Source organism: Neomonachus schauinslandi, chromosome 13 (genome assembly GCF_002201575.2).
Source record: "Neomonachus schauinslandi chromosome 13, ASM220157v2, whole genome shotgun sequence".
NCBI lineage: Eukaryota > Metazoa > Chordata > Mammalia > Carnivora > Phocidae > Neomonachus > Neomonachus schauinslandi.
Window position 1 is genome coordinate 25,702,927 of NC_058415.1, and position 16,273 is coordinate 25,719,199.

General features: G+C 43.7%; 1 protein-coding gene across 5 annotated transcripts in view; it reads left to right on the top strand.

Moving 5' to 3' along the window:
• NTRK2 (neurotrophic receptor tyrosine kinase 2) overlaps positions 1-16,273 on the top strand; it is a 321,206-nt gene that overhangs the window by 174,079 nt on the left and 130,854 nt on the right. For 2 of the 5 annotated variants that reach the window (XM_021677951.2, XM_044920358.1), the window contains one exon: positions 7,800-7,988. In XM_021677951.2, the coding sequence (XP_021533626.1) occupies positions 7,800-7,988 (189 nt within the window). Of the gene's footprint in view, positions 1-1,946; positions 1,995-7,799; positions 7,989-12,073; positions 12,103-16,273 lie in introns of those variants that run through there. The other 3 variants (XM_044920359.1, XM_021677950.2, XM_044920360.1) reach the window with 3 other exon arrangements.

Genomic DNA, 16,273 nt, shown 5'->3' on the forward strand with positions numbered 1-16,273 from the left:
TGAACAGAGGATGATACGTTAGAGGGTCTGGCTGAAGACGAAGGGAGAAGGGTCTTGTGTGGGGGAGGCACTTGGTGAATTAAAATGTCAGGACAGGTCAGAGGGCCTCTGATCCTCTTCATATCTGTGTTCCCCTTACACGCCCAATGCCAGCCTAGGAGACGTGGGGTGTGAGGCATCCCGTGTGGCAAAGGTGGGAGGGAGTATTTGCTATTTCTGTTCAGTTAGGTGGAGATGCACCGATGGCAGGATGGAAGTAGAAAATGGTTTCACCCTTTGATTTCCCACTGGGTGAAGTGTGAAAATACACTCCTACTATCTCACACACTGTTGTTAAAATTACGACCAGATATGGAGGGAACGCAGTTGAGTTACATGGGTTGGGTCCCTTAACATTATCCATCCCTTTGGACTAACAAATTCCATTTCTTGGATTTATCTTGAAGGAACGACTTTTTGAAAGTGGGGGTGGATGTACCTAAGATGTGGACAGGTGTCCCTTTGCAGCCATGTTTATTATAATGATTGACAATAATCCGAAATGTACAGTCAGTGAGGGACTGCTAGGGCATCGTCCTTCAGTGGGTTCTCTGTAAGATAGGAACAATTTTGAAAAAAATGCTCAAGTGAGAAAGGCAGTCTTAAAAAATTCATTCTACTGTTTAATGAAAGCTATGTAAATCAAACAAATATACAAAAAAACAAAACAAAATTGACCAGTAGGAAATACACTCCATTTTCAAAAGGATTCGTGGTAACTGAGAAAGCCATGGGCACAGCCCTGCCTCGCGAGACTGAAGACACAGTGAATGAGGGTCACTGTCTTCTGTGTAAAGGGATCTTTATTTGGCATTGGATAGAGGCCAGACCTTCATCCTGTCTTCTCAAACCTGGAAGAAAGCATTCAGAGGAATATCAATCAGAAGTAAAAATCGCCTTAGAGTTTGGCTCTAGAGCCAATGTTGTAGGCTACCGGAGGAAGAAAGCTAACTTATACTGGAAAAAAGAGTAATCATGATGACAACCTCGCTATTTTTTAGCATGCAGAGAGTTTCGTATACATTGTTTCACTTAAATTCACTTAAATCTTCTACACAGCTTTGCATCTTCACGGCCTGCAAAAATCACTGTAGATCTGAAGATCTGAGAAACAGTTACTTAGTTGGGCTCCCTACGCTTTATCTGCCTCTTATCCAGGGATCTCCCCGCTGAGTAGAGTTCACTTTGAACCCAGTGGAAATTTCGTAGAGGGGAATAGTCAGGCCCAGGAAACAAATAGGCATTTCACTGTGGCTTTATTCCCCAGAGGACCTCCAACCATTTGTCAGATCTTTATTTACATGTGCTTAGTGGAGTTTTGTGTTACTAGAAGCACAGAGCCTTTGTGAACTGCCAATCGCCACACAGCAAATCAGTGGTAGAATCCATGTAGAATTAAGATCCCCTTTTTTTGCTTCCTGAATCCCCATCCAGCCCAAATGTCCGTTCTCCCACAGGATTACATGTTCCTTTTTTTACTGTCTCCGCCTCGCAAAAGATCTGTTTTCTCTTATTATCTTCCCACATTGCTGCAGTTGAGAACCGTAGTGCATTTGTCAAATGCGTTGTGTATTTTCACCCCTAGAGCTTAGTTAGATGATTCGATACTCAGGAGGAAGAAAGTAAGAAAGAAAGAAAACCACTCAGAGCCATTAACTCTGGGTTTTGGCCATTTTTCTCAAAGACAGGCTACTGTATCTTATCTGAGTCAAATGTCCATGCTCTCAGGATGAGAAATAAATCTTTACACAAAAATTCAAGCATTAGTTTCCAGGTGTTTGAGAGGAAGCTTTTGTTCCCAATGGAGCTTTTTCAGAGAGTTTGTTATTTCATTAAGGACACTGCTGAATACCCTTGGTTTACGCTTCTCTTTCGAAGTTTATTTTATGTTTTGTTGTGGTTTTCAGATTTCTCATGGTTTGGATTTGGGAAAGTAAAATCAAGACAAGGTGTTGGTAAGTAGTTACTCACTCCTTCTTTGGATAAGTAACGAGTTTGTGTTGCTTGATTCGGATGAAACTCCTCAGCCCCTCTCCACACTTGTTGGCCCCTTCATTAATTTTCTGTGTTCCTTGTTTCTGATTTGCTGAAGAAAGAGGACTAGGATTTTTCCAGAAAAGGTGTTACTTTCACTAACTGTGTTCAGTAAATGGTTTTATATTTTTGAAGTTGACGTGTTTTTATCCTAAGAGGAATGCCAAACGTTATTCCAGGTCTAGGTATTTGCTGGGCTTTTAAGAAGGTTCAGGAAATAAAATGCAATGGCACCAAAATTCCATGTACAGCTAAGTTGGCTTCACGTCAAGTCTGGACAAGTGGGGATCTTAACTTCTTCCATTGGCCAAGATGTAATACATTTCTGAATTGGTAAATCAGCTGTTCATTTATGACTATTTCTCTTTCAAAACAAGACTAACGTCCAGACGCTCTGATTTGTACTTGATTGCATTCTACTTGCATTCAGACTGTGTGCTGACAATTGAAAAGCAGAGTTTGTAGCTTACCAAATGAGTGCACATAATGTAGCTCATCACTGGGATTGAAATCAGGTGTGATCTCCCGGGACCTCCAATTTATTCAGCACGTTCTGTGGGTACAGTGACAATGAACAGGAATTCATTAGAAAGCACAAAAAGACAAACTGTCTTACATCCTGCATGTGTGTTTCCAAGATCTGGCCACCCTGGGCGTCTGTTGGTTGGTACATATTTTGGTAGCAAGGTCGGCTATAGGTAAAACTGCAAAGTACCGGAAATGTACCAGTGTCATGGAGTTTTCGGGTCCTGAGCCATCCGCCCGGTTTGTGTTCATCCCCTCTGTGCAAGAAACTCTGTTTCCTTTTCTTTTTTGAGCCTGATATCAGTAACTGACCCTTAAGTAGCCCCATGAATTCCAAGGTAAAAGCTCTTAACTAGCAAAGCGAAAATAGACACGTGGCCAAATTGGAACTTTTAAACTCAACCAGCTCAGGATTTGTTGGCAACTCCCCCAGGGGTACATTTCAGATACATAGTCACTTCACCAAGATACCAGAGAGTGCCCTGCTGGGAAATCCTAACGGTGCCCCGTGTTAAGGCTTTGCATTCTGTATGTGTGTAGGGTGGGGGGGGGGGGGCAGGAGGCCAAAGGAGCGGGGTGATAAACTCTCCTAAAACAGCACGGTGAGGTGGGGTCTTCTCTCCACTAAACAGATCACTGTAACCACATAATCATTTTCCAGGCCAGTTTTCCCTGCTGAGAGGTGTGCATTCTTGGAGAACTTCAAAAACAGGGCTTCACCCTCTTAGGCCCCAGCAGAGAGAATTCTTCTTCAAAATTGTGCTTTGAGCCACAGTCCATCAGAGGCTCTGCTGCTTTAAAATGGAGGCTTTATTATCATTCGGGTCCAGGGAGGCCAACAGGTCGGAGAAGGACTGCCATGGAAAAGATAATGTTCCTATCTCACCTTCCTGAGGGCAGCCACAGCCCAGTGGGGGTTCTCCCAGGGGAGCCCTGGGGTCGGGCAGGAGGCAGGGGGGCTGAGGGGGGGACGCTGGGCAGGAGTTTTTATGGCGGTTTCCATGTGAAGGAACAGGCGAGGCAGGGTGAGCCGGTTTAGGATCGGCTGGTTTGAGTAACTTGGGCAGGCTCTGGGGCACACAGCTGTCCTCAGTTGCCCGGTGCCTGGCTCTGGGGTGACAGGACAGGTGGCTAGTGGCCCGGAATAGGACGGCCTGATAAGGTGGTGCAGACTCCAGATCGGTTGGCTTGTATATGAAAGGTCTGCTCTCAGGCAAGTTCTTTACCATCTCTAGGAACTGGCTATCTCTGGGAGGGGCAGTTCCTTCGAGGTCAGCGAGGCCCTGGATGTTGAAGTATCAGAATACAGAATATAAAAGACACGGTTAATACAGCTGCTCAAGACCCATAGTCTCTCCCCTCACCTTAAAGACATCGTTGGTCTTGAGAGAAGGAAACCCTTTTCCTAGATGACCTTCAGCTATTCTTATCGTGGGAGAACAAGCGTGAGGCTTAGAAATGTCTGTAAGTCTTGGGAGCGCCTGGGTGGTGCATTCGGTTGAGCATCCGACACTTGGTTTCAGCTCAGGTTGTGTTCTCAGGGCTGTGAGATCGAGCCCCGCATGGCGCTCCATGCACGCTGTGGGGTCTGCTCAAGGTTCTCTCCCCCTCTCCCCTTTCTCTCCCTCTGCCCCCCCACTACTTGCTCTCTCTCTAAAATAAATAAATCTTAAAAAAAAAAAAAAGTCTGTAAGTCAGATGTGCTGAACACATTACCAAGCAGCTCTATTGAAAGAAAAATGCCTCTTTGCACCAGAGACATATTAAAATAAAAACGGGCTAAAAATGTTTCCAGGCACAGCTCATATTTGTCAGCTCAGTAATTAGAACTCTCCGCACCCCAAACCGAGAAAGTTGCACATACCCAGCAATTTAAAACTTTTTATTAATATTAGAAGACGTTTTTTTCAAACCCTCACATGAATTTCTTATAACACGCTGTGATGTGCCCCTGACTCTTCTTCTGTCTGTCTTTTTGTGGTGTCTCCCCAAGCTGGTGCACAGACTCACAATGACACATCCCGTGATAGGCACAGACAGCCTGCTGTCAAATTATATAGACATTCATTGTCCCTGCTGAGAGCTTCTCCCCCTTCCCAACTTTGCTGTGCTCCATTAGATCAAAATGTTCATAGAAAAATGGGCTGAATCCCTGCCACCTTGCCAGCTGTATCAATCTTCCAGGATTTAGAACACCGATGCTGAAGGAAACAGCCCTTGAATTAATATTCCTCCTGATAAGCTGTTGAGCTTTACATGTTGCTCAGAGTTGTCAACAGCAACCTTCTGGCAAAGTGCAAAGGCATTTGAGGAATGACCTCTGGTGCTTTATACCACCTTTATGCTTAACTTCGTACCCCCCCCCCCAAAAAAAACCAGAGAGCCCAATCTCTTGGGCTTTGTTACCTTGGAGTTGGGGGTTTTACTCCGAGAAACCAAGGGAAGGAAAGAGTGTCCTTTGGTGGAGGAAGAAAAGCAAAGAACAAGCCTCTTGCTGTAGTTCTGTAAGTAAGGGCTCTGCGGTGGACACAGCAGATGATTCAGAGCCCGAATTCCTGGAGGAATCTCAGCATTGTCTTCTGGATATCAGCTTCCTCCAAAATGATTAAATGCTAGAGGAATGTTCATAGCCTGACCTGGGCCAGGGGAGAGTCACAGAAGAAAGCAACTGGGATCAGTGCGTTCTAATGATTACAAGGGCTCCAGAAGCAAATATCGCTGGCCTTCTGACAACATGTGGAGTACTTGAACATGACAGCTCCCGCACTTCGAGGGGGTAAACGCTGAGAAATGTGCGACCTTGATTGCACCCCCCTCGGGGAGCGCAGGCAGTAGCATGCTTTGGTAACCTGGAAGGGGGGGCAGGGAGACAGCTGCGCCAGGAACACAGTGAGGGGGCCAGTGGTGGGAAGGTTTTATTGGCAAGATGCAGAAACCCTAACATAACACATTTCCATTTTTCCATCTCTGGGTTTAAGCTCTGGGTGATCTAGGCCTGTCAGGAAGCAAATCATAAAACAGGGATGGTTAAGGATATTGGAAAGAACTTGTCTTTATAGCTGTTCTTGGCAGAATTTCCACTCTTTACTAATGCCGGTGAGCTAGGCACAGGATGAGCACAACCAGCGAGCTTGCTTTTGCTCTGAGTATTCTGCAGATTCTAAATTGGCTGTGTGAGGACTTGTTTGCAGAATTAAGCCAGAGTGTATCATTAAAGGCGACTGAAATGCACATCCCCTTGAGAAGGCGCTTTAAAAAATTACCTATAATAGCACTTGGCTGCCTCCTGCATAGTTTGTTTAAGATTCAGCTAGCTGGGGAATGTCCAATTGTTATCACTGCAAACTGTGATAATCCCCTTCTGGGGCGGAGCAGGGGGGAATGCATCTTGGAGGTCGGGGGACGGATTACCAGTATCTTTCATAGGGGGCTGCAAAATGTATGGCACAATGACTTTTGGTTTTAGAATTGCCATGCCTCTCATTGAAATCGTTAATTAACTGAGAGGGAAAGGGCAGAGAAAGGATGGAGGTTTGGAAGTATGTATTCTGGGTGAGTGAATGAAAGCACAATCCCTTGCTCAGCAGGTAGCAATTCAGGCTTTTCTTCCCCTGGTACTTGGTTGCCTTGACTGATATTTGATTCTGTCTTTTGCTTTTCCTCCTTACCTTTCCCTCCTCTGTTTCTCTTGGCTTGTGCAAGCGGGTGTGGCCAGCAGTCCATTTCCATGGGGCCCTGCAGCTGCTTAGCAAACTGCAGAAACATACGTAATACATGTCTAGCGGGTTTGTATAGAGTGTGTATCATGAGCCAGCGAGACCTTAATTGTTTTGAAGCTTTCACATAGACCTTTGTCATTGTGCATCTGGTTTTGTCTGCAGACAGGATGAGTTTAGTGGTCAATAGATAAATTGTTTAGACAAGACACAGTAGACCCTGTTTATGGGCATATACGTTCTTAGACTCGAGACTAGAAAGTTTAGGTCTTGTGTGAAAAATGCTACGGTTATCGCGTTAGTATAAAGACATCCACAGAATGATCTACAAATAAGATTAGGGCTAAAGGCAAAGCAGGTAACTTTGCATGGGCTCGATCCATTATCGTCATGAAAGTATTTTGTAGGCAAGAGTGGTGTTGCTGCTATCAAGGTATGCGGAAAGACAAACATAGTAATAGGACCACCCAAAGAAATTTTAGTCCGCCTGTTGTATGTTTATTTAGTAATATCTAATAGTAATTCATACTCATGAACACTTTTAAATTTATAATATACTTCTCTATCATGAGTCTCATAAAATAACAAGCAGATATTCTTTTGCACATTTTACAAATTTAAGTGGGTGTAGAGGTACAAAAAAAAAAGGTAAGTGACTTGTCCAAAGAGTGGAGAGAAGCACTCACATCTTTGAACTGCTAGTACACCTTTCAGTATATGGTGGCACAGGAATCCTGCATTCATGCTGCGACTTTCAATGAGCGAGTGTTCTAAAGATGTTCAGAGAACAGAGAGCAAAGCGGCATATTAACTTACCGGAGAAGGAAATCAAGACATTGGAACCTTCACACACTGCTAGTGGGAATAGAAAATGGCGTAGCCGCTTTGGAAAACAGTTTGGCAGTTGCTCAAAATGTTAAGCAGAGAGCTACCACATGACCTGGCAGTTCTGCCCGGGAGAGATGAAAACGTATGTCCACGCAAAAACTTGTACACAGAGGTTCATAGCAGCATTATTCACAACAGTCAAAATGTGGAAACACCCAAATGTCCCTCAGTGGATGAATGGATCCACAGAATGTAGCATATCCATACCATGGAATATTATTTGGCAACAAAAAGGAATAAAGTAATGACAGATGCTACAACGTGAATGAAGCTTAAAAGTGTGCTAAGTGAAAGTGGCCTGTTCCAAAAGATCACATATTATATGATTGCATTTATATGAAATGTCCAGAATGAATCCATAGAGACAGAAAGTAAGTTCGCAGATGCCTGGGGCTGGGAGTGGGGAGCCTGGGGCAGCTAATTGGAATGATCAAAAGGTCCTAAAATCACATTATAGTGATAGCTGCACAACTTTCTGAATATACTGGAAACCACTGAGCTGTACACTTGAAATGGGTGAACTTTAGGTATGTGAATTATAGCTCAACAAGGGCATTACAAAATTACAGGAGAATATGTATTTTTTTCCAAATCCAGGCCCAGCTTCAGTTATCAGCAATGATGATGACTCTGCCAGCCCACTCCACCACATCTCCAATGGGAGTAACACCCCATCATCCTCAGAGGGCGGCCCCGATGCTGTCATTATTGGAATGACCAAGATCCCTGTCATTGAAAATCCCCAGTACTTTGGCATCACCAACAGTCAGCTCAAGCCAGACACATGTAAGTACAGCTGTTTATACTTACTGGCCTATCTGCTGCAGAGCGGTATCTATCAGCGTGTTGATCAGAGTGCCTGATGAGGATGACTGAGGGGAGGGGGCAGTGAAATGTCTGAGGATTCTTGGGGCTTTGGGCCTATGGGACAGATCCTTTAGTTTGCTGCTTATGGAATTCTCAGCGTGTGTGTCCTGCTGGGCTTGGAACTGTGGGCAGATATGGACTTCTCTTGGGATCCATTTTCCAAAACCATTTATCGCCATGAGGTTGGAATCGAGGCATGCTTATCTTGAAAAAGATAGAGACAGAAACCAGAAGTATCATTAGACTGCATATTCATCAGTCACAAAAGACAGACAATTGGTGGGTTTTAAATTTGATTTATTGAAAGTCATTAAAATATACCGTGCTGGTAGTTAGCAAGGTTCTGTGTTGCACACAGGTGGGTATCAATTCGGTTAGATCTGTATTCTCTGTTCAGTCCTTGTTCCCAGTATGAGACTTGTTATCATGCCACAATAACAAAGAGATACCACAACAGATGATGTGCATATTAAGTGCAATGACCTATACTACTCAGAACCAAATTAACCTATTAGCCTCTGTTGAGAAACTTGGAATTTCTCTCAGAGACTCTTATCCTATCTTCAAATATAAAAAATGGAGCATAGCCTTATGGAAAACAAAAAATAAAACCACAGTGGACAAACAGCTTATGCCATTGGAACGACAGGCCTTTCTTCATACATGAATAAGGGGCCATGAGGGCTAGAACATCAGGTGGCCTAGATCTCAGGGGTCCACCTGACACTGATGAATGGGCATCTTCTCCCTATTTGGCATATTCTTACTCCATCTTAAGTACTGTTCTCCTGTCTTGCCTCAGAGATAAGGTGGGAAATTGCAAAGTCAGATTTTGGGGACTAACTTTCCACTAAGAACTCTCACGGGATAAAGGGGATTAGCAATGAGTATCTTTTCATATATAAGGAAACACCTGTAATTTTCTCCTACTCATTCAAATTTACCCCAAGGTATGGTGAATATTGAACTTGAATGTAATCATTAGGAAGAACAGGATTATGAGTTTGTAATGTGTGAGACAGGACCCCACCATAGATTTCAGTTGAATATGCACTATGACAAGATAAATAGAATCCCATATATGAGGAATATTGAGCTCCTTGAAATAAAAAGCTATTGTTTGAAATCAAGGTATTATTAATCCTAACATTGTCTGTTATGGTGTGAACAAGATGCATGGGGGCACTGCTTAAAATGTGCATTCTTTGCAGAGATAAGCATCCTCCAGAGGTCTTTGAAATACCCTACATGCCTAACAGTCAAATATTGAATAAGGCAAAGCAGGGTCCTATGATGGGAAAATCTGTCATCATTTTGATTGTGCTCTCTAGAAAGAGAGTCTTTTGACACCCCTGTCACCATTGGTACCAGGCTGTGTGATATACTTCAGCTAGCCTGAGGCTGTATTATAATTGAGGTTGAAAAAATCAACTTGTCCTCAAAAGTTTGTTCTCCTTTGTCGATGGGGAAATATAAAGCTCACTAACCAAGTAGATAGCATCAGCCCAACATATCCAATAAGAGAAAATGAACCAATGAACAAGAAAGCAAACCAACAAATGAGAACCAAAAAGAAGGTGGAGTATGTGGCCGCTGAGTCTGTAGCTCTATCTGGAAGTGCTTTTGGCCCTTAGATGTCTCACAAAAACTTTCTCAAGGTGGTTTCCTTAATCTAGAGTCCATGGAGATTTTTGCAAAGGTTTTTATTTACACATTTTGTTTTTTTTTGGAGGAGTTGTGTTTTTGTGGCTCGGCCACTCTATGCCACCACTCTTTAGAAGGCATGGGAAGCAAGTTTAGGAGACTTGTAGCCTCCCCTCAGTTTCTGTCCTCTACCAGAGGGCTCTAGACCACTGATTCTCCATTTAGCTATCCCTTCCTTATAAAGTCTTGTGGGACCCTTCTACCCAGTGGTCCTTACCCAGCTCGGTGTTCTCAGGCATTCACAGCATCTTACATCAGAAGAAGTTTTCTTTCTTCCAGGCATCAAGCCATATGCTCTTTCATAATTTTAAGAACACTTCACATCATGCATTGTCCATGAATCTTTTTCAAATACATGGGAATGAAGAAGCAGTTCACTTGTTTCCTTCTCTTCATTCTTTCTTAAATGTCATTCTTTATCCCATATTTTTGTTTTTCCTTTATCTTTAATGTATCTGTTGCCTCTTGTTAAGTCCTGAGTCTGACCACTCTCATGTATGTGTTTCTGTAGTCTTGTTTAGGTTAGACTGTAAGCTCCTAAAGAGCAGGAACTGTATCTGTTGAACTATTCCTTCATAGCAAAGGACATGATGTACCTTTGCTCTTGGCCAGATATTGACCAGATGTGGCTATGTATTACTGAAATATTAACTACCAACAGACTTATAACAAGTAAAGATGAACCATAGCCCTTTTCATTGGCTCTCCTCCTATTAACCTTGCCTACACAGTAGTTTATTTGTTAGACATATTTTTAACAATATATTAGCCAACTTAACCAGATTTAGATAACAATTTAGCAGAAAAAAGCTTTTGACCCCCCCCCAAAAAAACAACCCTTTCTTTGAACATTCTAATTGCAGTCATCCAGAAATTAAAATATTTAAAAATACATAGATCTGACATACAAAGATTTGTTGCTATAGACCCATGAAATTTTGGGAGTTTAGCATTCAATCAAGTGATTCCCTTTGAATATTTTTACAAACTAACCTTCAAAGAACCTCTAAAGAAGGCATCTTCCAAGAAGTTGGATATGTTGCATTTGAAAAACAAATTTAAGAAGATCTCGGGGGGCGCCTGGGTGGCTCAGCCGTTAAGCGTCTGCCTTCGGCTCAGGTCATGATCCCAGGGTCCTGGGATCGAGCCCCACATTGGGCTCCCTGCTCGGCGGGAAGCCTGCTTCTCCCTCTCCCACTCCCCCCGCTTGTGTCCCTTCTCTTGCTGTGTCTCTCTCTGTCAAATAAATAAAATCTTTAAAAAAGAAAAAAAGAAGATTTCGGAAAAATTTTAGGACTTTTGCCGTATACTTAAAACAAAATACCCCATGGATAAGACACCACCAACCTTTGGACTCCATTAGAGGCATGGGCCACAAACCAGCATATTTACTTCTTTTTTCCTTAATCTACATCCTATTCAAAGATGTTGGCTTTAGAACAGATATGTGATCTTACAAGGAATGGCCCCATCTCATTTCACTGAATTGTAAGAACCTAATATAGAAGGTAAATTTCAGTTCATTAAATATTTATTGACTACCCACAACACTTTTACAATGCTAAAGAACGCAGAGATTTGGTGAGGATGGTAGCATGTTCTATACTGTCAGGGAACCTTGTTGGGAACACCAGTGGTTATAGATACAATCATATAATCACAGCATGCCCTGATAGAATGGCTCAGAGCAAGTGTCCTAACCCCTAATTACCTATAGGATCAGGCAGGTCATATGAGAAGTAGGCTGGGTCAGAAAGATGATGTGGCATTGTGAAGGCCTTCCCAGAATATTGGCCTGCTATTACCAGATCCTCTCAGTTTTCCAGCAAGAACAGCATTTATTATTTTTATATGAATTCCCTCAGATTTAAAACACTGTGTGGAATCAATACATTTTATCAGTATGAGTCAGAGTTGGTCCATAGTCCACCATCTGTTTGTGACCCCTGAGTTAGACCTTAAAGATCAATTAATACACCTTATTTTACAAACAACCCTCAGAAGTGGCTTGTCCAAAATGACAGAGTCTCCATGCTTGTATAGCTTTGTTTTAAAAACAAAACAACAAACGAACAAATGAACAGGATCAAACCAGATTGCTTTAAATGATGTGTAAGATCACTTAAGCGAAAGATGATGATCAATTATATCCCCTGAAGTACTTTTTTCACTCTCAGGAGCTATGTGAGTGGATTCATTTAAAGAGTCCAGAGATGGTTTGCAGGATTTTAGAGCAATCTGAACAGGGCTGCATTGCTCCCGAGCACTTTCCAATAGCAAGTCTGTCTACTTTATTGCAGGGCCCAGAGGTTCCCCCAAGACCGCCTGATAATAATTTGGTATTTGGAGGCTCCTATGTCACTGCAGGAACTAAAGGAGGCTAAATCCATGCCTGATGGAGGAGAAGAGTTCTATGGTTATCTGCAAATTCTGGCCAGACAACATCTTGACGTCACTCCTTAGCTTCCATAACCTAGCCAAGCAAGAAGTTGCCTTCCAAAGAGAAAGCAGTATGCTCTAATGACTAAGCCCTCAAAGTGCTAAAGCCACTTTAACTATAGACCCATCTCCTCGATCAATCAGGATGGCAAGATGGAGCTGAGGAGCTCAGCAACATCAAGTCTGGAGTTGGTCTTTAATTCAACTAGTCTGTGTAGACGTGTCTGAAAACCGCTTCATCTGACAGCATGGGGTGGTTTCCCAGTAGGATTTACAAACTCGGCTCAAGGGCAGCCATGTGCTATCCTCTCCTTGACTGCTGGGAAAAACTTTGACAGGGTACAATGGAAACACACCTCCTGAGTTGAGAAAAAGAGAAAGAAAGAACCACTAACCAGCAACCCCCCCCCACCCCCTGAATCATCGATCTGGGGTTCTTTTGAAGGGTGGGAATGCGTTATAGCTTCCCCTGCAAGAAAAACAAATGGTATATGCTTATTGTCATCTCCAAATGTGTGTCTTTCTTAGAGCAGCCTTGTAAATTAGCTAGGGTCCTAGGCCTGGGGCCAGAATTAAATTAGAACTGTCTCTTGAACTGTATGTGTTTGTCCTTGTAGTGCTTGCCCTCTTTGAGTACCTAGGGCTGTAACTCCCTGTGGCAGATGCATATAAAGAACTCTGACTTGTCCCCTTTGATTCTGCTTCCAATGAAAAATGGATATTTATTGATTTCCTGCCGAGTGTGCCATACTTCCCCAGGTATTATAGTTCACGCGTGTGTGTGTACGCGCGTGTGTCTTCTCATTGGTTTCATGCCTATTAGGCAATGATGTAGATAAGCACAGATTCCTAGACCAGCTAAGACTAGGGAAATAAGACATAATAAGGAGAGGGAGCGTGTTTAACTGTAGTTGAAAAGATCACACAGGCACTCCGCCTGCTCCCCTTAACTGCCATACACACGCTATCATCATGTTGCCAATAAGGGGAGGATTGGAGGCAATACTTTTCACAGAAATGCAGAGATTTTGAATGTATTTGCAACGTTAGTTTGAGTACACACGAGCACAAATTCTGACTTACATCCAGGACCCCGGAGCTCATTAGATCAAAGGATGAGGGTCCTGAGAGTTACCCGGGCTTATCTTCAAGCCTCGCTACAGCCTGGGCCTGTGGTCCATTTCGATGGTCAGGGACAGGATTTAAAACCAGGTAGAAACAATTGCTCTGGCACTCTTCTCTATCTTTTGCCTATTAATTTTGTCTTTCAAAAGTATATTTTCTTCTAAGCCTTTAATCGGCCAAGTAATAGCTGCTTTGGGAACTGTTTATATCCCTTTGAAGTCTGTGACCTGCACTTTAAAAATAAGCTTAGCCCATTCTGCCCAGCATGAGTGTTAGGACGGAGGGAGAATGCAGTTATTTTAGGATCCTTAGAAAAGGCTTCGTTTACAGCACACTGGGTTGACAACTCGTCCCTCGGGGGTCTTCATGGCTCAAATCTGTAGGTCCCAGTCTAATTCTGTTTCCCTCTCGGTGCCATAGTTCCCCATTGCTAGCTAGAACAGCTTGATATCATATTCTCTTTTCAACTACAGAGGAGATGGCAAGAAGCTATCAAATAATGCTTTAAAAAGCAACTTGAGTTCCCTAGAAGAAAGGAAATGAATACATGCTGCATAATTACATTTAAAATGTAAGCCATGTTACAAATTCCACTGAAATGAAGATTCGTTAGCAAATCCCATTCCAAGCACACTTAAAACTAAGTGAGATGAGAGATGTCATTTTATTAGCATTTGACCCCTGGGTGATATTATTTGTTCTCAAAAAAGAAATGCCAGCCGGTCATAGGCTACCTGGACCTTCTAGGGAAACCACTCCAAGCCTACATTGAATGGCTAACAGGGAAAAATGACCATGGATTGAGGGGGAGACACGCTTAGTGATGTTCTCAGAACTGTTTTTACCCCCACACCATCAGCCAGCCTGAGATGGAACTAGGCATGCCCCCCACCTCAGACATTTCCCTCCGATTTCTCCAAATCATCCGTGATGTCCTGGGAGCCTGCCAGCAGAGGCAGGATCCTAATGCATTTGTTCTGGACGTTGACCCAGGCCCAGCCCCCTGGAGCGTGGGTACCAACAGGAGGAATTGAATCAAACTGCACCCCCAGTTTGGTTTCCATTTGGCCACCCTTGCACATGCCAGCAGATTGTGGACCAGGACCAGCTCAGCAAACACAAATGTAGGGGAGCCTCTTACGTTGCTAAGAAGCCCCTGCTACCCAGATGCTGGGAACAACTGAGTGCTCCCTATGGTTAAGTAGAGACAGCTTGATGGGAGTTTTTCTGGGGTGTGAGGCTCAATCCTGTATGGCAGCTCTTCTAACAGAGTGCAGGTTTCCTCCTTGTGAAGTGCAGATTTTCTCCGTCTTCGCTCATTCTGCCAGTCTGAGAGGGTGACCCACCATGGCTGAGCTTCGTCTCAGATTACCCATAGGCCCGCTCTCCATGTTCTCCTTACGTTCGCCAATGTTGTGGTTGCTCGTTTGTTTGAGTGTCCTTTTCCTTGGGTGTTGTCACTTCTCTTGAAAAGCGGGTAAGATGAATTTGCTCCATACCACGGACAGGAAAGAACTGGAATGAGACCTGCTTCTTCGTTCAACCTGATAGGCAAGCACAAAGGTCTTCTTGCTGCGAGGCTCAGCCCCTAAGCAGGACCCCCCTTAGGGATCCATGTTGGATCCCTGCTGCCCTCTCTCTGAGCCTGCTCCCTTTTGCTGAGAGAAGGCTGTGTCTTTTGGAATGCTTGAGCTCCTCAAAGAGGGGAAACTTAGAAGGCAGTCCTTGTGCCTAAAGGAAAAAGGAATGTGGGTGTTAGAGTGACCACCAGGACTGAGAGGGTTCCTAGGAACAGGACTGTCCCAGACAAAGCACAATGGATCGGTCACCCTAGGTGGTATAGGCCTGATGATTTCTGCTGGTAAGACAGAATTAAGTCTTAATTACCCCCAAGAGCCTTCAGCTGCCCTAAAATGAGGTACTTTAAAATAAAAAAGAAATAATAGAGATTACAGTAGGAAAGTAGAGATAAGGATGAAATAAGGATCAAATTAAAAATCACCCGTAAGTCTACCAGTTAGAGATAGCAGCTGATATCATTGGAATATATAAATATGGCTTTCCAGTCCTGTGAATATCCTTTTAATGTCCTGTGATATGCAGTCTGTTTTTGCCTCTGCCTTTATTCGTACTGGGCTTTGTTCATCTTTCCGTGGTAACAGTTCACCCTGGGTAGATTGTGCTGGAAAGTCGTAGGAAGCACGCTGAGTATATTATTGCCAGTTTCAGATTTCCTATTTACTTGGTGGTACCTGGGGGCTAAGATAGGCTGGGGGGCCGAACATGGCTGGCCACTTCAGGTCTGGTCTGTAGGGACCCTAAACCCAGAGGTGTTCAGCTCTCACATGGTGAGTGTCATTGAGGAAATGAGGACCGTGTCGTGAGCTGGGAAGACTCCAGAAGTAAGAGGCTCCTTGTTCTGCAAAGGCAGGCTGATGGCGCTGGTTTCGGGTCAACACTTTCGATGACTCCAAATGTGGTTTATTGCTCAGCTGAAGCCGATGATCACATTTTGTCCCCTAGTTGCCGGCCCTGGCCGCCTGGCTCCTCTCAGGGACCTGAGTACACTGCATCTTAAGGGCCAGGCTGCTTATCTCTACTATGTTTCTCGTTATTTAGGGACTGCCTTTCTTCCACCCAGGATCCCCCATGCTGTGCAAGGGCCTCTGATAAGTTGGAATGTCCCCTTAGTCGTTCAGCCATACCTAAACTTGATGGAGTTAGCTGCCCAGTGCTCTCCAGACTTTTTATCCTGAAAGGCTTCCTCTTTTGGTGCCTCCGGTATCCCGAGGCCTACACTGGGTTTCTGGCAAGGGGACCTCTCTCAAGAGTGTGACATAGGGAGTATGTCAGTGTTGGTATTAACGTTGAGAGACTCTAAAAATGAGTTCAGAACAGATAGGTTCCTGTAATTTGTAAGAGATTAGATTGGTGTG